At 37.8% G+C, this 24,674-nt stretch overlaps 1 protein-coding gene across 3 annotated transcripts; it reads right to left on the reverse strand.

Annotated features, from left to right (window-relative positions):
• Positions 1–1,470: 1,470 nt before the first annotated feature.
• LOC121314155 (receptor-interacting serine/threonine-protein kinase 2-like) lies at positions 1,471–22,180 on the reverse strand. 3 transcript variants are annotated; one of them, XM_041247147.1, is made up of 13 exons: positions 22,029–22,178; positions 21,483–21,941; positions 19,812–19,965; positions 17,574–17,729; positions 15,737–15,894; positions 14,832–14,881; positions 13,602–13,763; positions 10,128–10,213; positions 9,500–9,598; positions 8,942–9,047; positions 5,039–5,122; positions 4,409–4,627; positions 1,471–3,642 (listed from the first exon to the last, which is right to left on the reverse strand). In XM_041247147.1, the coding sequence occupies exons 2-13, from the start codon at positions 21,671–21,673 to the stop codon at positions 3,290–3,292; spliced, it is 1,818 nt and encodes a 605-aa protein (XP_041103081.1). In that variant the 5' UTR covers positions 21,674–21,941; positions 22,029–22,178; the 3' UTR covers positions 1,471–3,289. The 3 variants fall into 3 exon arrangements, with proteins under 3 accessions (XP_041103081.1, XP_041103082.1, XP_041103083.1); XM_041247148.1 differs by lacking the exon at positions 5,039–5,122 and having other exon boundaries at positions 22,029–22,180; XM_041247149.1 differs by lacking the exons at positions 21,483–21,941; positions 22,029–22,178 and having other exon boundaries at positions 17,574–17,725; positions 19,812–19,900.
• Positions 22,181–24,674: the final 2,494 nt, after the last annotated feature.

A 24,674-nucleotide genomic window follows, 5' to 3' on the forward strand; every position in this document is an offset into this window, starting at 1 on the left:
TGCTAACAGAAATACTGTCTAGTGTGCCTTCTATTTTGGTAGCTGTAACCAAGGAAGTTAGTATCCTGTACACCGATATTGGTTTGAGAACTTCTCACCACAGTTAGCTGTAAATCACATTTTTAATAATTAAAATATGTAAATACAACAATATAGTATTTGTTAGTCTTCAGCCTTTTTGCATAGCTCAGCATTATCAACTAGTTTTATTGCTTGGAAAAACCAACACACACAACTATCACTTCATTTCAGCCAAACTGTTATCAGGTTTCACTTCCGTGAAGTGGCAAAACTAATCAGTTTATGATGCAACACAGATAGTGTTTTCGAATCACAGTAAACAAACTCATTACTCCTCTGGCTTGGACTTTCTATATTTATTCGGAAGACCCCGTTTGTAGATTCAGACGTCGATTTAGAATTTTTAAAGGTTAAATGACACGTTTTCCTTGCTCTTAATATTACTGGAGGTGTATAAAACAAAACAGGCATATTTCAAGACAGCTGCCACTTGCATACTAAAAAAAAAAAACACAACACACTTTATTATCAAGACAAACTTATCAAGTTGTCATTTCAGCTGCTGAATGCTACCGACACTTTCCACGGATCTTGCAGATGGCAGTGAATCAACAGGAATGAGCCTATACAGGGGTTTCAACCTGGATGTAATTGACAAGAGCAGACTTGCTGTACGAACGAGGAACTAGAGCAGAGGTCTGCACTGTGGTTGGCAGTGTTTAGGCCGGGGTAGTGTAACTAATGCATTTTTGGGAGATATTTGAACTTTCATATTAACATTTTTTTACCAATTAAACATACATTGAGATTCAAGTGTTACTCTTGGTGTTTTGCAAACAGTTGTTCATATCATCATGATTCCCTATGATCAACAGCTCTAGCCAGCTGTTATTTTCAGACAGTATTTCCATATTTCACTTAAAAAGTCAGGAATTGTATGAGAGTTACATTGGCATGTAAAATAAAACAGGACCCAATGTTACTCTGAGCTGCTCACAAAGATGTCTACTGGATCTCCTTACAGCAGTTAGACAAGCATGACAACAATCTTCCATTCTACACCCTTTTCCTCACAGTCACCACCCTATAGTATGGTACTGCATGACATTACAAACAATTACTTCAAAAGACTTGCTACAGTGCTCACAGCAAGCTCAGTGCTTTTCTTCCAAGGTGTACGGTATGCTGTTTCTTGTATAAATGCAGTGTGAATGATACTGTGTATGACCGGCTTTATTTAAAATAAATAAATAAATGTCTTGACAATTAGCAGCATTTACTAGTTTGAAGTTAAAACTTTGTGTTTATTTCAACATTTGCATCTTATGAAACTAATAAAGAATGCAGATAAAACGACAGTCTTTAAATAATATATATATAGATATATATATTATATATATAATATACATATATATATATATATATATATATATATATATTCGTACACTTAACCTTTTGATCACAGCTCTCTTTCTTAGTTAATGAATCCCCAGGAAATACCCTAGGCTTCATTGTTAGCACTTATACATAAACTACTACATGCTGTAGAGGCTTACTGATCACACACACACCACAAATCTGGGCAAAGCAGTGTACAACAAACCCTAGCATTAAAATTAACTTGATACACACAAAAATATTTCTAGAATCTCTTACATTTGGCGTATACAGTTTAAATGTATTTTTATAGTTCACCCCCCCAGTGTACTGCGAGTACAGCAGGTGTAGTAAAAGCACAAACTGAGAAGTACAAAATATGCACTGAAAGTTTGTATTTCATTTTATTTTGCACCAACTGCTCAAAAAATCCTGAAAAAAAAAAAAAGAAGTTTGCCATACTGTATATCCATTCTTGAATATGGCACGTTGATAACGGTCATGATGTAACACAAATGACTTCTACAAACGGTATTATTCAGAAGCACAGGTTTGCACGACACAGCACAGAATATATCAGGATATTCAGATACCAAAACACAGCCAAAACACACGCCACTGAAAAGGAAACATCTCCTCAAGTAACTTCCTTGTGTCAAAGTTTTTCACAACCTTGAAAAGCCATTTTTGGAACTATAGGATACATGTCTATTGAGAAGTACTTTATCATGGAAGCAGTTTCTAAAGGTGGAAGAGGAATAGCCTAACCCTTACCCCCCCACCCCCCCCCTGATTTTGAATCTGTTTAGGAACGGATTCAGCTACAGTAGAAGATCAGAGTCACAAACACCACACTTATGAACTGACCGCTCAGACGAACAGCCCAGTTTTACCTGCAAGTTTCCAACCAGTCACAATGCAACCAGAAACCAGTTTAGAAAAGCGCAACGTTAACCTACTGAAATGGTAAGGACTGGGAAACGCAAACATGTTACACTTTCAAAAAGAAAACATTTGAAGTAATTTTTGACATCGGCATCATATTCGGCAACAGGAATACCGTACCGGCAAATTGGTAGCCAAGTACAAAAAAAAAATTAAAGGCCAAGAAAAAAAATCCAACAGTTTGAAAAGGAGGTGAAAGACAGCAGAGCAATACAAACAGATGTATCGTACGCATATCTGAAGATGATAAAGCACTCCATAAACGATGTGCTGCTCATGGAGAAGGAAAAACAACTGCGACAACAAATGCATCCAGACAGAGGCGAGGCAGACTTCAAAGCAAGTACGAGCAATTTTAACAGGAACATTTTAGTTTTAAACAAAACAAAGTTTGTTTTAAAGCCAAAGGATGCCAACTGACTAGCAAACAGCACAAATGATAAAATAATTAAAAAAAGAATTTAAAAAAATTGAATCAAACACTATGTTAACCCAGCTGTTCCTTTTATGTCTGTGTTTTTTGCTACAGTTACACTTTGAATAGGAAGATAAATTTTCAATTTTCCTATGTAGTACGATTTTAAAGCCTTTAAAACCATAACCATAGGAGTATTGCATTACTGGGCTGTATCGCTGTATTATTTGCCAGATTAAGGCTGTAGATAGGAGGTGTACACATTTATTAAAACCATCGAAAACTAATTTTCAGAGCGGCGGACATTTCAGACTTACAATCAAATAAAAAGTTTTGCAGAGTAAGAGTTTGGTCTTTACTTTTATTATGACAGAATCCTGCATAACAAGGTCCAATTCTTAGTCTCTTCAAGATCACTGTAATGAGTTTCAATACTTATAAATACACCTCCACTTACACAGAATTATTGAGAACACATTCTTTTGAAGAAGGCAATCCAATATCATATGCACTGAAAAACAGGATGAAACGTTAAAAATTTTTCCGGTTCTCGAAGGTCAATGAAGATGCACCGAAAATGGTAGGTGACACGTCTGGGTAAGGCTGTAGTCCCATTTGCTTATTATCCTTTAGTTTCTGAACAATGATTCTTGCAAAGTCCTCTCCCTGGCTGTCACAAATATCAAGCAGCTTCCTGACTTTAGCAGTTCTTGTTGACTGGGTGGTAATGAGTTCGTAGTCCTCTCTCATTAGGAGCTCTCTGGAGAGAAGTGCATCCAGAGACTGGTTAATACAAGCCTCAGTCATCTGTGTAACAACATCTTCTCTTCTGGCTTGGATCCACTGATGCGCTACTCCTGGCTGTGCATACTCTGGAATAAAAACTAAAACAAAAAGGAACATACCTTATTACCAACACTTTCTTTCACATAAGGTAAGTAACCACTTTTTTTCTCAATGCAAACCTGTCTTCAAATCCTTTTTACATACTCACACAATTCCACTGCCATACACACTTGTCTTCAATATAAATCTACATACTGGTCAAGCAAATCAGACATGGTATTTGGTAAATCAAAAAATTCAAAAGACCACCGATTCACATGGCACTGAACAATCTCATACAAAAGCACTTTAAGGAAGAAGCCATGAATAGCATTAAGAAAAGAACAATCCAGGATCGATTACGGATTTTGAAAGTACAGACATTCTAGTAAAAGCATTCCTGAGCCACGTAACCTCTTAAAAAGCTATCTTAAACTGACAACTTTTGAAAATCCCTGCTTCGCATGACTGAGGTTTGCAAATGTTGTGCAAGGTTTTCTTGACTGCAAACATACAATTTTGTTGAAGGATTCATTTCCAGTTAAATTGGTTCACAAGTATTTTTTTAAACAGTGTGGGTATTTTTTTCCTGCTTTTAAACTTATGAAAATTATGATTTAGATCAGCTGACATTTTGATCATTAAAAAAGACCCGATGGTCCAGTAGTATTGTGGCTTCATCTATTTTGGTAACTGGTATTTGCTTTAATTTTGCTGCTAAACCTTGACGGAACATAGTGCACATCATTACATTTGCCTCTTCAAATTCATCCTCCGGTTAACTATCGAAGTGCATTACTAGTATAAATCATTCAGATTACATACCTGTGGGGCTGGGTTGCACTGTCATTTTACTAAGCTGGTCTGAACATTCAGACTCAGGGACAGACGGTTTGCAAGGGATGTTGAAGCCTGACTGTGCTCTGGCACTTTGGTAAATCTGCTGATTAGGCATGTTCTCCTCGAAACTTGGGGCAATCAAAGTCATGGGCAGATCTTGCCCTGCAGCCGGGATATTTGATAGAGGATTCAGATGGATGTGCCCTATAATAGAGAAAATGTATTAAAAACCAATAGACAAAATTTAAATTCACACACACACACACATACACATTTGGCTCTATACAAGCTATTCTCTAAGATTTACAGTAACATTTATTTCTAAATTAAAAAAAAAAAAAAACTGTGGTTCAAACTTGTAGTTCAAATCCTATGGTGTTAATTAAGGGCTTCTACGTGTTGTGGTGTATGTTTTTTATTATTATTTTTTTAAATAGTTTATATTTCTGTTAACTGTTTTTATAAAGTCTCTGGCACACAAAGTGTCATAAATGTCTCATAAAGCAAAGTCCTTAATATTTGATACAATGAATGAAAACAAATGTGGAAAGACAAGAGATTTTCTGTCTGTTTGGCATGATAGAAAAATGAAGCAATATTGTAAAAGTTCACTACCTGATTGCACTGGTATGTTATAATTATAATTCTCTTTAAAATCCATCTTTTTTGAATACGAATCATTTGAAGACTCTTGCAAATCTGTTAATGAAAAAAATGAGGGGATGAGAAGGTAATGATCAAGCAACTCTTAAAATGTATATATCATAACAAAATCTGAAGTTCGGCGTGTGATATTAAAGTACGTAGTGTGTGTATATATTACATAATCTCAATAGAGAAGCAACTTAAACAGCATTTTTGTATGTGTCAATAATTTAATTGTACTGCAAGTGATAAAACAGGACAAATACTTAACATGGCTGAACGGCCCGTAACCATTCAAACTAACCACATTATTTCTGTATGCCTGAATCAAGGTTAGACCTTGCTGAATAAGCCAAGCCAGGATGTATGTGATGAAACGGTGCTTACTGCGTAAACTTCATTGTTTTTAACAAAATGTGTGTCACAATTAGGGCTGCGATTTTTCGATCGATTCCATTCCTCTATATAAGCAATAATTACATTTTTGTAATGTGCATAGCTAATAACATTTAAGTTTATCAATGAAAATGCACCGAACGGCCAGCCTTACTATTTACAGTATTCGTGTGATACAAGCAGCGGGTGTGCTCTTTTCCTGCTTGTGTTAACTAGCATCTGATTTGCTGGTCCCATCCTATCAGCGAATGTTTGGAAAGTGCTTTGTAAGTACGCCTCTCTGTGTATTCGATGTAACAAACCAAAAAGCACACTGCCTTGAATCCAGAGCAGGATGACAGGCTTGTATTCCTGGCAAACAGCCTGTAAATAAATTGTGCACATTGAAGAAAACTGACTGTATATAGTTTGTGCTTCTTTGGAGTTTGAAAATGAACTGCTATATCGCATTGTGCGTTTCACAGATAGTGAAGGTTTGGTGGTACAATATTAACAAGTTGCAATGCGTGATGCTGCAGCTGTTTTCATAAACTCATGTCTAGTTTATAAAGATTACATTCCAAAGTACTGTAATCTGTTTGGAATAAATATTTTAGTAACACTCCTGTAGTATGTTAAACTTGCTTTAGTCTTGTTGTTCTCCTGACGCTACCAAGGTGTAATTATCCCTTGACACCATTGTTGTGGACTAGCTTTTACTTATAGCAACAACGACATTAAAATAACACTATGTAACACAATTTTTGTTCCTGGGTAGTAAGTGTTATTTCCTAATTGATTATGCCTCAAAAGTATAGAAAATGGCTATTATTCCCCACAAACTTTGCTTTTGTGACCAGGACAGTGATATTTTGAAATTTACCTATTTCCAATGAGAAAACGGGCGAATCTGTGTCTTTTCGTTCACATAAAGTCAGAAAAAAACAACATATGAATCCAAATTAACATGTATTTATACTAAAGTAATACAAAAATGACTACAAAAGATTTAGAAGTGAGTAGTTTTTCGAGATTTACGATTATACTGTAAATCACTTTTACGAATCAGCCCCAAATGTAGTCTCCCATCATGTTCTTGTTATACTGTCCTTGGTAGCGGCGTTCAAAGTCCAGTATATCCTGGTGGAAGCGCTCGCCTTGCTCCTCCGAGTACGTTCCCATGTTCTCCTTGAATTTACCAAGATGAGCATCAAGGATATGGACTTTGAGGGACATCCTACAGCCCACTGTGCCGTAGTTCCTCACCAGAGTCTCAACCAGCTCCACATAGTTTTCGGCCTTGCGATTGCCCAGGAAGCCCCGAACCACTGCGACAAAGCTGTTCCAAGTCGCTTTCTCCTTACTAGTGAGCTTCTTGGGGAATTCATTGCACTCCAGAATCTTCTTTATCTGTGGCCTGACGAAGACACCGGCTTCGACCTTTGCCTCAGACAGCTTAGGGAAGAAGTCTTGAAGGTACTTGAAGGCTGCCGACTCCTTATCTAGAGCTCTGACAAATTGTTTCATTTGATGTGCAGTGGTAGCATCAGCACCTTCCGGGGGTCCACCAGTGACTCCCATTTGACGTTGTTCCTCCCCACAGAGAACTCAGTCCGCTGTGGCCAGTCCCGCCTGTGGTAGTGCGCCTTGGTGTCCCTGCTGTCCCAAAGGCAAAGATAGCAGGGAAACTTGGTAAAACCGCCTTGGAGACCCATCAGGAATGCCACCATTTTGAAGTCTCCTATGACCTCCCAGCCGTACTCATCATACTTCAAGGCGTCCAGCAAGGTCTTGATGCTGTTGTAATCCTCTTTGAGGTACACCGAGTGAGCCAGGGGAAGAGACGGGTACTTGTTACCATTATGGAGCAGCACGGCTTTGAGGCTCCTGGATGAGCTGTCAATGAAGAGGCACCACTCATTCTAGTTACAGGTGATTCTGATTGCCTTGAACAGACTGGTCACATTGTGGCAGAAGCAGAGCCCATCTTGACGGGTGAAGAAGCTAGAAAAAGGTTGGTGATGCTTCCTCTGATCTGCGACTTGCTTTCATCCAACAAGTTCCACTACTTGAGCCCAGACGTCAAAAGCTCGGCATTGGACTTGGTGAGACCAAGATCTCTAATCAAGTCGTTGAGGTCTTTTTGGTTGGGGTAGTATGGGTTTCTCTCCTCAGCTCCACCTCTGAAATTGTCATCTGGATCTACAACGTCTTCCTCGCTCTCTGACTTGCTGCTCTGTTCTAAAGACGGCTGCTCTCTCTCCGGAGGAGTGGGTACGGGGAGTTCATGGCAGTGTGGCACTGGGGCGATGGATGAAGGAAGGTCCGGATACGTGATAGCAGGTGCATTCTTGCCAGCCTGACGTTTGGAAGGGTCCACCATGCAGAAGTAGCAGTTGCTTGAGTGGTCAGTGGGTTCCCACCAAATTCTTGGGATAGCGAACTTCATGGTTGTCTTTTCCCCTCTGTACCATCCTACAAAAATACACATTAGTCATGGGTGAAATAAATGTAAGAGATTTTCACAACATTTTTCATATATATTTTTTCAATAACATTGAAAATTGTAAAACATTTTAAAATTAAAAACTTTTACAATTTTAAAAATTAACAAATTTTATAACATAAAATTCCGAGCAACAATTGTCCATCTTACCTTCCAGAGTTTTTTTGCAGTGCTCGCAGGTGAAATGAGGTGCCCAGGGTTTGTCTTGATCTCCGACAGGCATGCCGAAATATGCCTTGTAGGCCTCACACATCTTAGCAGATGAGTACTTTTTCGCTCTTGTCTTGATAAATTGGCCGCAGACATAGCAAAATGCGTCTGCCGGATGCTTGCAGCCTCTTGATGCCATCTCAGATATGTATCCACTTTGGCAGCTGGAACTAAACTGAACTGGTGGGCTTAACGCCCCTCTATTTATACTACTATTTATATTACTGGAAAGTTCTAGAAGTTACTCCAAGTTTACTCAGCACTGAATCTATCTGGAATGTTCTGGAAAATAGGTAAATTTCAAAACATCACTGTCCTGGTCACAAAAGCAAAGTTTGTGGGGAATAATAGCCATTTTCTATACTTTTGAGGCATAAGCAATTAGGAAATAACACTTACTACCCAGGAACCAAAAAAATAAAAATAATTTGTTACACTGTGTAATCACGTTGGGGGGAGAGGCATGGAGTGAGAACGTATGTGGGTGGTACAATACTCTATCTTTTTTTGAACGACTTTGTGTGCCCAATTAATTGATTGCTATTTGGAGGCTTAACTGACAGCCCTAATAAAAATAAAAACAAACCAAAAAACAACTGACTTTGTAATGTACAATATAGTGAAACCTATAGATTGCTCAACTATCCTCACAACAAAAATCGAAATCTGGCATTTGAGATCACCTGTGGTAACACAGGTTACCTATGTATGAAAGTTGTTTTTAGGATACCACATTCAATGATGTGTGCCACAGAGGGGTCTGCTTATATAGTAAAACTTGCCTTTGGAAGGACTGATGTTAGAAGGAGGAGCACAGCTGACAGTCAGGAACTGGGGCTGTGAAAAGCCAGCTTCTTCTGAACAGGACCACGAGGCAGAGCTGTCATCCTACAACACAAAACATGAGAAACTTTGTAACAGTACGTACAGAACAATTAAACATGCCGTCCAGAAAGTTCAGCAAGACATTTGGGAGGGTCTTAAAACAGCTGTGTACTTTACTAGGACGACTCCAAAGGCTCACACTCTATTCGCTCTACTCCCTCTCGAACGCACACAGGATCCCCGTACAGGGTTTTAACACCCGCTGCACAGAAGTGAACTTTTTTTTTTTTTAAAAGGCTTGCTTATTATTCCTTTAAATATATCTTAAGGAATGCATGTCTGTGAATGTATACACATGACTGTTTTGTATGATATAATGGACTGTAGTTTAGCCACAACTTATCTAGATTATTGTAGTATGCTCTACAAGTGCATTGTGTTCTTGCTACAATAACGTGATAAGAACAGAACAGGTACATTGTAACAATATTTAAATATTACACACATTGTCTTACCTGCCAAGGAGGGATGTTTTTCATTACATTCAGAGTTTTCTGTCCTTTTTGACACTTCTCAGAAGTTGAACTTGATGAATAACGTGATCCACTGACTAACTGAAAACAGACAAAGAGAGGTTTTACTTATTCTTTGCACGATGTAAACAGTCACAGATTTATATGGTTTAGCATTATTTAGTTTGTGCATGTCTATTTTCTGTCTTGATCCAGTGCAGAGGGTGAAGGTACCACACTGTAGAGCAGACTTCACCTTTGTGTTGCTCCACACTTTCCCCATTCCTACTTTAAATGGACAGAGAACTCTCTATGCTTTGCCTTCCTGATAATTAAAATGAAAGACAACAGGATCTGTAAGGGACATTGTAAGGGACACACGAGGTCTGCCTTATATTGCTGTACTCTGGGATATGTTTTAAAGGTGAAGACAGGACAATAGCAAGGGTTTAACCAAATTTAAATAAATATTCCACGACACCTTAAGAAAAACAAGAAGAAAATCCCACCATGCAGCTTGACGGCTACCAAGTGTAACCAGGGCTGGATAATACTTTTCTACTGTTTGAATCAGAACTGATCAAAACAAGACTTGGTAATTTGATTTTGCAATACAAACACTGATTCTTACTTTGGATTTCTTTACTTCCAGCACTGCTTCAAGCACATCTATTTCATCAAACATTCGTACCATAGGTTCTAGTTCGATTAAACACTCTGCAAAAAACAAAACAAAAAAAGAAATGGTTATTCTAGTATTTATCAGTCTCTATTACAATGTATTGTACCAGTACAGTATAATTAAGCTTTCTCCTTTTTGGCGTTTATTTTTCAGGGCCTCACATAATACCATAATAAATCACTTGCCTTTTTTTGACTGGGGTTCATCTTTTGAACATCATGAAACATGTTAATTACACTACTTTCAGTTTGAGTTGTTTCTGATTAGGTGAGCTGAGATTACGGAACTACTAGTATCCATAGCAAACTATATATAGCAGTGGTAACTCTTAACCGAGCCAGTATCTCTGCCTTGAGTTTAGCGTAGTCATTAGCTTGGGCTTGGTCTAGGTCGTAATCTGCCTTCTGAGACTCCCCACTTAGAAATGGGGCCAGCAAGCCAGTCCACTGTTCCAACGGCCACCGGTCTGTCTCTGCGGTCCGCTCAAAAGCCATTAAAAATGCCTCCACATCATCGGTGTTAGTCATTTTTTGTACATATTGACTAGCCCTGATTGATGCAGAGGGATGCCGTGCCTCCCTGGTCATCTCGTCCAGCTTCTGGGTCAGCACTTTTAGTTCCTGTTGGGTCTGAAGTGCAGTACGTCGCTGCTCTTCCCGAAGTAACCAGTTTGCATCTTGTTGTGCTGCAGCCACTTGTTACAGCGCTGCCATGCCCTGCAGCAGGGCCTTGAGGCACTCCTCCATATTCCTAAAGTTTTTCTTTTATGCACAGACAACTACTATGCTACCCACATTCTCCACCATGTACGACAACTCTGGAAAGGTTTGGTGTGTTTGTCACTTCTCCAGACTTTTTACACTGTCCTCTAGCATAAAAGAAAGTCAAACTTCCCAGAATGCAAGTTAAACAGGATGGTACCTGTGTGTTTATTATTTACAGTGCTTCAACAAAACATCCAAAATAAACAAACAAAAGCCTAACTCTTTAACAGAGTACTAACTATAACAGCAAGTTTCCCTAACTAACAGTCCGGGCAGCTAAGCTGCTTACCGGCTCCAAATACCAGGACTCTTAAGTCCTACCTTGTTAAAAAGACTCTTTTCCTTCACCCAGCTCATTCTCCAACTCTCCTCAACCATTTGACCCTGCCCTTTTTAAAAGGCTCCCAATTGTTTAATTGATGGCAGCTGTTGAATCAATTACACAATCACCTTGTCCAATTATGCCGTCTAACATGGCCTCCTGGGAATTGAAGTCCTGCTGTGCCAGACCGGCAAGACTACATTTCCTTAAAACGGGTACAGACTGTGCATAATCCGTGGCCCAAAATATTGTCCCTCGACCACAATGCCCCACACTTCATTACAATATATATATATATATATATATATATATATATATATATATATATATATATATATATATATATATATATATATATATATATATATATATATATAGTATGTGATTCAATCAATCAATCAATCAATCTTTATTTTTTTAAACTGCCTTTCAATGAGGGTCGCCACAAAGTGCTTTACATGAAGAAAAAAAAAAAAAAAAAAAAAAAAAACAGTAATTGTAATAACAAGAATACCCATAAAATTGTTTAAAGTATTTCAAATTAATAAAAGTCAAATAATGCTTAAAAGTAAAAATAGTAAAATATGTCATATAGAGGCGAGAGAATATCATTTTAGATAACTGGATATGCCAGACTATAAAAATGTGTTTTTAATCGATATTTAAAAACATCTACCGAGGGAGCTTCACTTACAGTACTGGGCAGTCATTCCATAATTTCGGTTCACTACAGCTGAAGCATGTAGAATCTGAGTTTTTTTTTCTTCTGAATAATGGGTATAGAAAGTATCCTGGCATCCTCAGATCAGAGTGACCGACTGGGGACGTATGATGTTAACAGATCTTTAAGGTAAGATGGAGCAAGACCATTTAGAGCCTTACAAGTTAATAACAACACTGTAAAATCTAGCCTAAATCAGACAGGAAGCCACTGTAGAGATGCCAGCAAAAGAGTGATATGAACTCATCTCTTAGTACCAGTTAAAACTCTTGCAGTAGCATTTTGTAAAAGTTGCAGATGAGATATCACATTGCTACCAATACCAATTAAAACACCATTACAATCATCAATTCTTGACGATATAAAAGCAGCATCAAATCGCTCAGCTTCCTGTCTGGAAAAAATACCTCTCAATCTGGCAATGTTTCTTAAATGTGTGCCTCAAATGAGAGGTCTGGGTCAAAAATTAAGTTTTTTTTTTTATTTTATTTCTGCTCTAAAATCTGTATGAAGACTGTCAAGTACAAAGACTGACACCCCTGTTTCATTTGCTGCGATTATCATTAGCTTGGAAATCTCCACCCTAGCCACATTTACATCAAGTAGCAAAGCCCCTGTAACTTGGTACACAGTTAACATAGTTTAATGACCCTGGCGCAAAAATAAATGAAACACTGACAAGTGAGCAATTTATTACAGTATTTTGTGAGGAGCAAGCCTACAATAAGTTCAAGAAGATTTTTAAATAAAGTGTATTAATGAATACCACTGTAAATCAATGCTATACCTAGAACTATATTTTGAGTTCCACAGCAAGCCACCAGAGAGTTGTTCAGGCATAAAGAGGCTGGATTATTAGTTCCTCTGTATTCACAGCTTACACTTTCAGGTTGCACGGAGCTCATTTTGCGAAAAATTGAGCTAACAGTGCTACAATACCTAATGCTCTTGCTAGCAAGCACCTTCAAGGCACAATTCCAAGACCAATCACCGAGAAATTAGTGGAACGATTCCTTCAGACTGGAAGCGTAGCAGATTTCAAGAGACAATTGTTGAAGTTGGAACTAGGAACGTTTTGGGATCTGAAGATGCGAGTCCGTGACAGTCAATAAGAAAAAACAAATAGCACAGCTGGCTGGTACTAGCCGGTAAACTGCATGGACGATGTTTTGTCGTAGTAAGTTTCATCCATACAAATTTACCTCTGTGCAAACATTAGCAGTAGCAGATACAGCATGCTTAAAGTGATTATGTGAACGAATGAAAAAACAGACTGCCAATGCGGCAGATAACATCATCTTCTGAGATGAGGCAATTTTTCACCTGAACGGGGCCACAAACTACAGAACATGTGTCACTGGGCTGAGGAAAACCCCAACACTTAGTTAGGGAAGATAAGCAACTCAATCCCTGCATCATGGTGTGCTGTGGGATCTACAACAACAATAGTTATTGGGATATTGGGTTGTTGTTTCAGTCGATGCAGAATCCTATGTCTGTCCTCTTCACCGACCCTGATGACCTTCCACTAGCTACTTAAATGTTGACATTATTAAATAAACCTCTGGTGGCCTAGTGGTGGATATATACGTAAAATATAAAAATCAAAAACGTACTTATGAAGGAGAGTCGTACATCTGGATTTGTTGCCCAGCCACTGGTCATAAGCTCTATCAAGGTGTCTCTGCCAGGGATGTCAAACGGCAAACTCTCTTCGCTGGTATCTGGACGACTTCCTCTCAAAACACTAAACATGATCTGCATGGGGTTTGTAGCTTCTGTAAATAATTAAACACCATTTTAAGAGACAAAGAGTTTTCACTGAACCTATGCCACACACATATCATGAAAATGTAATTGAAAAAGTAACTAGAGAATGGTTTTGTGGGGTGGGGGAGTTGCATTACTGGAAGAAATTAACAATGTCATGGGGAAAGATGACTTTACATAAACAGTGACTGTTTAAGTACCCCCTGCTGTACTATAGACACTATCTGATGACTTAGATACACGATATCATTACAAAGTAAATGTGTTTGTAGTTGAGATGAGAAATAAATATAATCAGGTAAGTACATGGGGAAGGAGGTGGGGGTAACAGAAATGAAATATCAAGTACAGCAGTTATATGGAATGAAAGGTGTAAGAAATACAAATGGGTTGCAAAACAATATGCAGCATATGATAAAACCACACAAAAGTAAAGGATCCAAAACACTGAAAAGATGTAAGACTGCGTTTCTTCGTTTTAGATTGACAGCAGTCCACTCCTGCTGGACACAATCCATGTTGTATCAGGCAGGTCAATCAAACCATCACGTGGTTGACTGCTGAAAGCTATTCCACTTATTAGAGCTTGAACCAGTAAACTGCTCACGCAGTTAAGTCACAATGTCAAACTGCAGCACATAAACAAATGCAACCTTACATATTTATACTGTAAATGTGATGCATATTAATAAATTCAACTCTGGATCAGTAAATGAACTCATTTGCAATCTCTGTTGAAACAGAGGTTGAATCTTAAAGCCAATCGTTTTAAAGCTACCGCAAATGACGAGCAACAGTATAAAAGCAGGCCCTTCTATTATATTCTAACAACACTGCTACTTTGAAAGTTATTTTATACCCTTAACTGGACCAGCTGAACCAAGAGAGGCCCTTTTACCTCAATAAGAACGTCCCAGTGAACTCTTTCGAGTGTTTGTAGTCAGTTGGTATGTCATTTATTTTTTGTTTCAGTTTGATGTATCTGGTAGAGGCACTGGGTAAGTACGTTTAGATGACGTACCTGGTGCGTGTTGTGGCACTGAAAGCATGAAATATAAAATGCTATATGATATTACCTTCAAATGGTATCTTCCTTGATAGGGCTTCCCACATAATTATTGAATAGCTGTAATAAAAAACAATTACAAAAGTCTGTAAAAACAATTTTACATTTTTGTCACAAATCACAACAATATATTATTTCATTTATCTCCAGTTTTTATTTATTTTTTTTAAATTATATTGTGTTCTGTGTTAGATCCTCTATTGTTGTGTATGCTTACTAACTATTCCAGCAAAAACAACCAAATTCCATTTAATTTGCTAAACTTTAATCCATTAACTGTGTGATCGTAATGTTCAACTGAATGAAAATAAATACATAAAAGAAAATATTATAAAAGAAACAGCCTGGTTAAAGCAAAATAAATAAATAAATAAATACAGTCCCATTAAAACAGAAGCTATAATTTGTCAAAAGTAATGACACCAGCAGTGAAGTCTGTTCTCCATAATGGCCTATAGAGTTTTCAATTTTAAATCATGAGCAACAAATGTCTTGATTAGATAGCACAGGCCAACCAAGTAACATATTATGTGTTGAAATGCATACATTTAATAATTTATTTCAATTTCTAATACAATTCAATCTTTATTCCTACCTTTCCATAAGGGCAAGTGCAGTGTTGTAAAGGAAGTATTTGATTCAATCCCTACATGATGAACAACACTAAAAATTATCAGTTTATCAAGGTGGGCAGAAGGGAGCCATTTTCTCAGGCTCAGCCAAGTCAACACCATCACCGTTCGAATCGTAATCAGTTACCACATGTAAAACTGTTACTATCTCATAAATATTCTTAACGGTCCTCTTGAAGTTTATATGTTAGTTGTTTCAATACATTCATGTTTATTCAAGTGTAGTCATACAACCAAAACACAAAGCCCCTGTAAATAAATGTCTGTTCAAGGCCGCGTGTACCTGTACATGTCTTGCTTCACATCTGCCCTCCTGTTCCTGGAAGGCTCATACTCTTCTGGAGGCATGTAGATAACCGTCCCTCCCATTTCAGGTGGCTTGGAGCCAGATGCTTTACTAATAGATAGCTGACGCCATTTTGAAAGTCCAAAATCTGCTATCTGAAATCAAAATATTTATTTTTGGAAGTAATAACATGATCTAAAACTACACTTAGTGGTTCATTCAACATGGTTAAAGAGCAATTCCCACAGGCTGGTCTATGAGAAAGTTCTATACCGAGTATAACGAGGTAATTAAGGTTTAACAAAGTCACATATTTATGATATCACAGAATGTATGTCATTTTGACAGGCAGCAAGATAAAGTACACCCTCAATGAACTTGCCTGGGACAAAAGCTTTAAAATACAAAAATAAATAAATAAATAAATAAATAAAATCTGTCAAAACCACATCATTCTAGTTTTCTACTGAAAAGTGACAAAGCTCTTAATCATTATTAATATTATTAATCAATCACCAGGCTGGAATAACTGATAACAGATTCTGTCCACCAGTTACACATACAGTCTGTTTTTTTTGTTTTCCTGGAAGTAGGATACACACGTAAGAACAGCCATGCTTGGTTAACTGTGGGAATAGTAAGGGGATTTCCAGTAGGACTCCAGACAAAACCAAGGGCTAAGATGGTGAAGAATATGAGCAGAGTTGAACCAGTCTTCACTACAAACACAGGATATGTTTTACACCAGTCACAACACAATAAATTCTTTACTTTGGAACAATAAATCATGGAAATGCCCCAAGTGTAAACTGCAATTGCAGAGTCTCCTCCTTAAACACAGAAATAGCTACTGTCCAAACTATAATCTCACTTTCTTCATGGGAATGATATATTTTTCTCATTTTCAGTAGACTCCCAATACATAAAACACAGTACAAAACTGGCTGTTTTTCACTGACATATTAGATTAGTTCCTCTTTAAAAAGCCTTGCTTCCCATTTCTAAATTTAACAGTAGCTGTGGCTGAGCTTTTTTCACTATCACGTTGAATAAATAATTGCACAAGATGAACTAGTAAAATAAATTATAGGCTATTTAACTACTACAGAAAAGTAAAAAGGTACATTAAAACTGTAATGTCTTAATTTGAAGACCAATTTTTACAATTATTTATAATTGTCTCGTTCTAACTAAACACTATATAAAGCTCAAATCATATTTGTTGATGCTTCAGGGATCAGATACACACACACGCACAAAAGGTACCCACCAGACTGAAGACTGTGCGGTTAATTCAACTGATCTAAATCCTGCCATGGAAATAATTTCAACTTGTGTACCAAGGTTATAAAAACATCAAACATGTGACAATGTATGCAAGTCTCTCGAGTGCATTTCTGTAAAGGATAAGGGGATTTAGGATCTGCCAGTATTTCGATCAATTGAATATAACCAAGAACCTCCCCATAGAGGAAACTTAGTCTTAAGTCTGAAAAGAAACTTGCATTATTTCCAATGATTTAATTTACCGTTGTCCTAAAAGGTCAACACTTTTAATCTGAGAAGTAATAAGGAAACCCATTTATTTATTTATTTTTAAAGCCTAGAGCGCCATGTTTAACCAGTAAAATTCCAGTCCTCTGTTACAAACTTCAAGAGTACTTGGTTGACTGGTGAATTTGCAAGTGTAGTGGTTCTAACTTGGAGGCTATACTGCACTGCATCTCAAACTTACTTTAACTGTTGATTGCACAGATATCTAGGGTTTTGTTTTGTTTTGTTTTGCAGTGTGTACTGTATGTAAACTCCACAGAATCTCTTAACATTAACATACCTTCACATGGAATTCAGCATCAAGAAGGATGTTCTGAGTCTTCAGGTCGTGATGTAACAAAGGTGGTGTCATATTATGTAGAAAATTCACTCCTAATGCAATTTCATAGAGGATACGGAGTCTCAATGACCAGGCAAGTCTTGGGTAGATTTCTTTCTATGACAGAAAATGTGCAAAATACTCATCAACAGTCCATGCTGAAACTGCATGGTGAAATTGTTCAATCAAAGGAAATTATCAAGCTAGGCTTGAGGGGGGTCTGTTAAATGTACTTAAAACAATGGTGGATCTAAATTCTGCTACAGTTGAGAAAATAAGAGTAGGGCTCTTTGAACGCATATCTTGTAAAAATCTAACTAATTGTGCTTCAGGGTGTTTTTAACATATTTCTATCAGCAAAAAAATGTAACACTGCAAAAGGGTTCTATTTTAATGATATGCAGTGGATCAGATGTTGATAGTATGAATTTGTATGTGAATGGATCGTGAATGTTGATTTTGTTTTTCATTATTACTTTAAAAAAAAAAAAAAAGAAAGTGACACACTGCCATAGAATGGCCATGTTTTATCCGAGTCATTTCATGGTCAAAGTGTACTCTACCATAAAAAACACTTGACATGGGCTTAATACCACTGCTTCATACCTACAGCTAGATAACTGACTGCAGAGATAGAAGATCAGTTATGCTAAGAGTATTTCTGCTGCAATGTCTTGAATGGGTTTTTGCTGCAATCACAAGTTAAGGCATGATCTTAAGTGCCTTCCAGTAAGTGAGTGCTGGTGTACCGCCTTGCATGACTCAAACTTTCACAAATAAGTTTCTTATAAGATAATTTGAAAGCAGCTTGATTCAGCAGAAAACTGAATGGCTAACACTTGGTGGAAACTAGGTTTTTTTCATAATTGACAATGTTTTATGTCGTATACATTTCTGTAAATACTTGAAAATGAAAACACATGTTACAATATACAAAACATAAGGAGTATCAAAGCAATGTTCAAGAAAATTGAAAACTGTCTCTAAATCTTGGATTCCTCAAAATAGCCACCCTTTGCCTTAATAACAGCCTCACAAACACAAGGCATTCGGTTAACAAGTTTCAGCAGGAAATCACCAGACATGTCGTCCCAGCTCTTCTGCAGAAATTCGAAGAGATGTAGGGCACTTGTGGGTAGCTTTGCTTTGACTCTTCTGTCCAGTTGGTCCCATACAAGTTCTATGAGATTGAGGTCTGGAGACTGGGCAGGCCAGGTCATTAGATTGACTTGTCCTTCACTTTCCTTTTTCGCCAGATAGTTCTTGCACAACTTTGAGATGCGTTTCGGGTCATTATCTTGCTGAATGAAGGACTCCCAACTAGCCGTAACCCTGATGAAATGGCATGCCTCTAAAGTATGCTATGACAGCCATGCTGGTTGAGCTTGTGATGGACTTGGTAAAGATCACCAACTCTGTCACCAGCAAAGCAACCCCAGACCATGACACTGCCTCCTCCATGCTTGACAGTGGGAACCACACATGCAGAACTCATGTGCTCACCCTCTCTGCGTCTTACAAATACTCGGCGGTTGGACCCAAATATTTCAAATTTTGACTCATCGGTCCATAAGACCTACTTCCACTCCTCAAACGTCCAGTGGTATATGGTATATTAAGGGGATGAGTCACACTTTTCTTTATTATTTGCTTATTTTAGCGGATGCCTTTATATAAGGAGACTAGGGTGTGTGAACTGTGCATCAGCTGCAGGGAATCAGTGAGGAAGGCGGGATTCGAACCGGAGACCTCCTGGTTACAAGCCCTTTTCTTGGCACCTTTACTAAAGCACCAGCACAGTCTGAGAGCAAGCCTGAGAAAAGTGACATTTCTGTTATGACGCCAGTTTAAAATGACCACTACGGGTGTTCTTGGGGTATGCACCAGTAATTTCATTAGCACTCAAACAGTGAGTTTGTCAGAGAAATCCTAAAGAATCAGAAATTACACCACAGGAAATAGAAACATAACAAAACACCAGTACCAAGCATCCGCCGACACAGCTGTGAGTTTATAACTGCAGCTAACTGTATGATGCAAAATTAGCTTACCCTGACATGTCATCAGTGCGTACAGAATGGAATAGGAATTAGCAATTAAATGTTGAATTGAAATTAAAATATTATGGTGGCAGGTGGATGGAGAGACAGAGCCCCCCCCCCATATTAAATGTATCAAAATAAATAAATAAATAAATACCTCGTGTAGTAGCTGGTCCAGCGATCCATTGCTCATATATTCTGTCACAATGCAGAAGAATTCAGGTTCATTGCAGACACCAAAAATCTGGATAATGTAGTTAAACCTGGCTTTATGGAGTACCTCTGCTTCCTTCAAAAGACTGTTTCTTTCCCTGAGCAAAGATAAAAGGACACATTTGAACTATCTTATCTACATTATACTAACAAACATGTACCATACCACACTTCTGTATGAGACACAAGTGTGTACTTCAAAAACAATATTTAACACAACCATGACAGTCATTTCTTAGTAGGTTGGCAATATAATGTGGACAACTTTTGTTGTAGGTCAGTACTTTGATTGAAGTCCATAAATGGAGTATTAAAACACCAGTGTACTGTATGTATTGCAATCCTGTGGTCTTTGCTTTAGAAGCAGCACTGCAGATTGTATCTGTTGTCACTCTCTCTGGAAAGCTAATGCTTTAGAGGTATGCTGGAAAGAATGTGCGAGAGGACTTACACCGTGACTGCGTTTTGTTAACATTTAAAATATTTTACAGTATACCAGTACTGACTAGAAATAACATGTGTGGTACAGTAAACAAGGGTATAGAGCTAGCTCATATTCTTTCTTTTTAATTGGTTAAGTACAGTGTGAATGCATTACTTCAGTTGAAATCATCCAGACAAGATGACCAGTACACAGTCCATAGTGTGCTGACACTAGTGCACACTGGGGTCAGTTATTTTTCATACTGCAGTCTGATTTAACTCTGCTGCTCCCACTTCCAAGAGTTTGCAATAGCAGTCCAACCAGTGGGGTATACACTACATGATTATGCATGTCTGTCACAAAAGTCAAAGGGGAAATTACAGGAACCTGCATCATATGACAAGAGTGGAAATGAGTGTGTGTAGGTGGGGACCTGATTTGTACAGGATTTACAATGAACTTGTTTTACTAGCTTGTTCTCTACCAGAACTTAATACATTTGTATTGCTTTATTTTTTATTGCTAAGCAGTTAAAAGCAGCCAGTATATTAGAAGAGATTTTTGGCCAGCCAATAAACTCTAAATAGTATCTATTTCATTTATTTATTTAGTTATGGTACATACATTACATAAACTATAATCTCCTTTTCTATATTGATTTTATTTTTTATAGGCCTGCTCAAAAACTGAGAAAAAAATGTTACTCAATTAAATGTGGGGCAAGGATGGTACTGATTGTATTTGAATCATCTAAACAGGGGCATTTAAGCGGCTGGTTTTACATAATCTGACTAGCACTAGTCTTGGACTACCCGGTGTTAACTTTCATAAGGTAGTCCACTATTAGTTCTTGCCAGAATATGCGACTCCGGGTTTGTTTCAGTCTCTACAGTATTGATTCTGATCCTGAGACAGACCTAATCTGACCCCAGATCAGGAGAACAGCTAATCGACACCTTGAATTAAACTTCTCTGTCAAATGTTAATACAGGACACATTTGGCCTTTTTCTAGGGCAGATCATGTTTGACAAGTAATCGTGTATTTATTATTGTAACTGATTTTGCCGCTCCATTGTCACAACAGGTAAATACAGGACCATGCAAACATGTGCAGATGGGGCAGCCGATTCCCAACTAATGCAGACAGAAGGCAGATGGCAAGGAAATAACTGTGCAATCAATGCACCTACCTTTCTCCGACAGGACAGTCTAACTTGAGGCACTTGATTGCCACTGTAGTCCTCCAGTCAGAATGCTGAGCTCGGAACACCGTGCCGAACCCTCCCCTGCTCAGGTAGTGCAAGTCAGTGAGCTTCTGATAGGGGATCACAGGGAGGGTGCTGGTAAGGCTGCATAAATTTACACAGCCAGAATGCTCCATTTGACCCTCCAAGAAATGAAATGTATAAGCAAAAGTGGATTTTAATTCAGTAAGTTAACTTGTCATATCATATGCAAGGCTTCAGATGTAGTTTCACTTCAGTGACAACGTCAAAATATGGTCCATCGGATGTTAGGTAAAAATAAAAAAAATCAACGCCGTTTCCAGTGTCATTAAAATAGAATCACATTCTGATTCCGATTCCATTTTCATCCGTCATTATGAATCCAAACCTTCTCTAGTCCAGTCAAGTTTCTGTCATAAACACCTGCAAAAAAGCAAAGGCACATCGGTGAATAAAGAGCCACGTACAGAGTTGCTAAGCACTGAACAAATACAAACCCCCAAAGCTCACCATGCTTTCCTTAAACTGTAATCTAATCGCTGAAAGCAAGTCTAAACAACAATAGCTCTCATCAGACAATGCAATAGAGTTCTGTAATTTAAACAAACACTGTAGTGTAGAAGATTAGGTCAGCAGTGCTGCAGGGTTTTTCCCAACAGTCAACTTCCGGGTCTGACGTAAATGTTGCTCAATCTGTCTGCTTTGAACAAACACCGCCTATTCTGGGTAAAAGGGCCACGCAGAGGCCCAATGAAACGTCACAAAATAATACAGGCCGTTTTGCGAATTTAATAATAATAATAATAATTGCATAAAACATATGCTAGTTTTATATGTATGGCTTTATTTACTTAACCAAATATGACTCCCCTGCTGTAATTTCAGTCGTACTTATTCTATATTATTATATTTCCTAGTTTGTAGTCTTAAGTGTTCTTCAGTAAGCATGTATTGTTGATAGTGCAGTTTAAATGAATTCCACCTAATGGTAGTTCTTGGGACACAACCATGGCTCGAAGATTTGTCATACATTTTTTTAAAATTCATTATTCTACAGAAACATGGTGCTTTACTGTACTTTGGTACTCTCTCTCTCTCTCTCTCTCTCTCTCTCTCTCTCTCTCTATATATATATGTATAACTTGTTGTCTTTCCGAAAGGAGACTCCACCCATCAATCAGTTTGACCAGTTAAATATGTCTCTCTGACCACAAACCCCTGTCGTTTCTTTGTTTGATCCTCCTCCCTGCCTCCACCCTGCAGCGTGCCTTGTCTAGAGGGATGGTGGCCCAAGTGCCACTTGTCCTGCCCGCTGGCCGAGCCATTCTTAATCACTGTATTGCATTCATCTCAGCTCGGCCAGCACAGCGGCAGCTATCGAGCTCTATTGAGCCAATTGTAATGTGAATGTATTATGTATCTATTGGTTATCATGTTCATGTCGGGCATAACTGTTTGTCAATTGTTCATTAGCCATCAAGCATATCTTTCACAACCAATAAACTGTTATTTTTACTACTAAGTGGATGTCTTCTTTCTGTATAGTGTAAAGATCATTGCCCACACTGACAAACAGGTAACACAGCAATAACGATCCATGATGTGGTATGGAAAAGAAAAGCCAGAGCACTTGTTATGCTTTTTTTTTTGTTTTTGTTTTTTTTTTAATCGCTCTTCCTGCAGTGATTTAGAGGACAGAGCTCAAACCCCAGTGCACTGGAGCGGCCATTTTGAAAAGAGCTTTGGAACAGACATTAAAGTTATAAGTGTGAAAAGTTGTCAGGATGTTAACAATGAAAAGAGAAATTACAGGTATATTATTTAAACAGTTGTAGAAACAAGTGGCGAGGTATAATTCTATATTTTTCGTAACTGCGCTAATTACTTTTTAAGAGACATCCAATATGAAAAAACATTTAACTTAGAATTACAGAAAGAGGGATTATAGAATATTTTGTTGTTAAGCCTTATCAAAACAACACACTGGAAGTTTGGTCCCAGCATCTCATGTGGAATGTTTCTCATATAACAATCAGGAAATCATGCGGTGACATTTAAAGGAGTTAGATTGCATCACAAAAAACATCTCTGCCAATGCAATCTGTGGTGGCTGAAAATGTGCAACTGGCAGGTCACCTGTAGCTGGGAATCATTGGATATGCACACTAATTGATCACCTGGATAGCAACAAAACCTGCTGGACACCAGCTGCACTGTGTGCAGAGTTGCTGTTACAAAAGGGCAGTGGGGCGTGCTTAATAACCTGGCCAGGTCTAATGAATGTATGAAACTTTATTTTTTGTACTTTTCTTATCAAAGTTTACCATAAGAAGAGAATAGCAGAGCGTAATTCAGTGGAGTAAAAATGTGACAAAGCATCGTAAAGCCCAGAGAAGTAAGATAAAGCATACAGTAATAAAGATAAACTATAGTAAACTGTGGTAAATGCATAGAATAACATCATGAAAAAGCATGGGCAAACTGCAAAATTACTATAGTAAACTTTTGTAAAGGTGTCAATGGTCTTTTTAAAATATTATACAGAGTAACTACTAATAAAAAACATTGATGTTATTAAACACGTTTTTAGCCTCTATGCAAAAAAAACCCAAAACAAAAGAAAAAAACAGGCAGTCTTATTATATAAAAAATGTGTAGATTGTTAGAACCAAGCCATGTCATAAGGAGGTCACAAGGCCCTCAGCGGTGTTTGACGACGACACAGACTGGCCAAGGTTAGCTGTTGTGAGAGGATACTGTCCACACGATATACTGTATGAAAGTGGTTCCAGGCGGAAGTTCTCCTTCACCTACTCTTTAATACAGTGTCCTTAATATCCAGCTGCAACATATTGGATATAAAGATACTAAATAGGTGCATGCATATGAAAAAAAGTTTAGGACATTTCAGGCAGTATTAATGAGAATTAAACAAAATTGCAAACAAATGTCTCCATCTATGTTCGGTACTTTATTGTACCTTTATAGAATGGAAATTTCTGGTGTAGGGTGGAGGAAAGGTCATTTTAGCAGAAGCTATAAAAGCAGCGTTGTAAAATACTTTGTTAAAAGGCTGGAAAATTCCAAGCAGTTTCAACAATGTTAACTGCACTTAAAAACAGGAAGACACAAGCATCTAGCTTCATGTTTCACATC

The sequence above is a fragment of the Polyodon spathula genome, chromosome 4 (genome assembly GCF_017654505.1).
Source record: "Polyodon spathula isolate WHYD16114869_AA chromosome 4, ASM1765450v1, whole genome shotgun sequence".
Classification (NCBI taxonomy): domain Eukaryota; kingdom Metazoa; phylum Chordata; class Actinopteri; order Acipenseriformes; family Polyodontidae; genus Polyodon; species Polyodon spathula.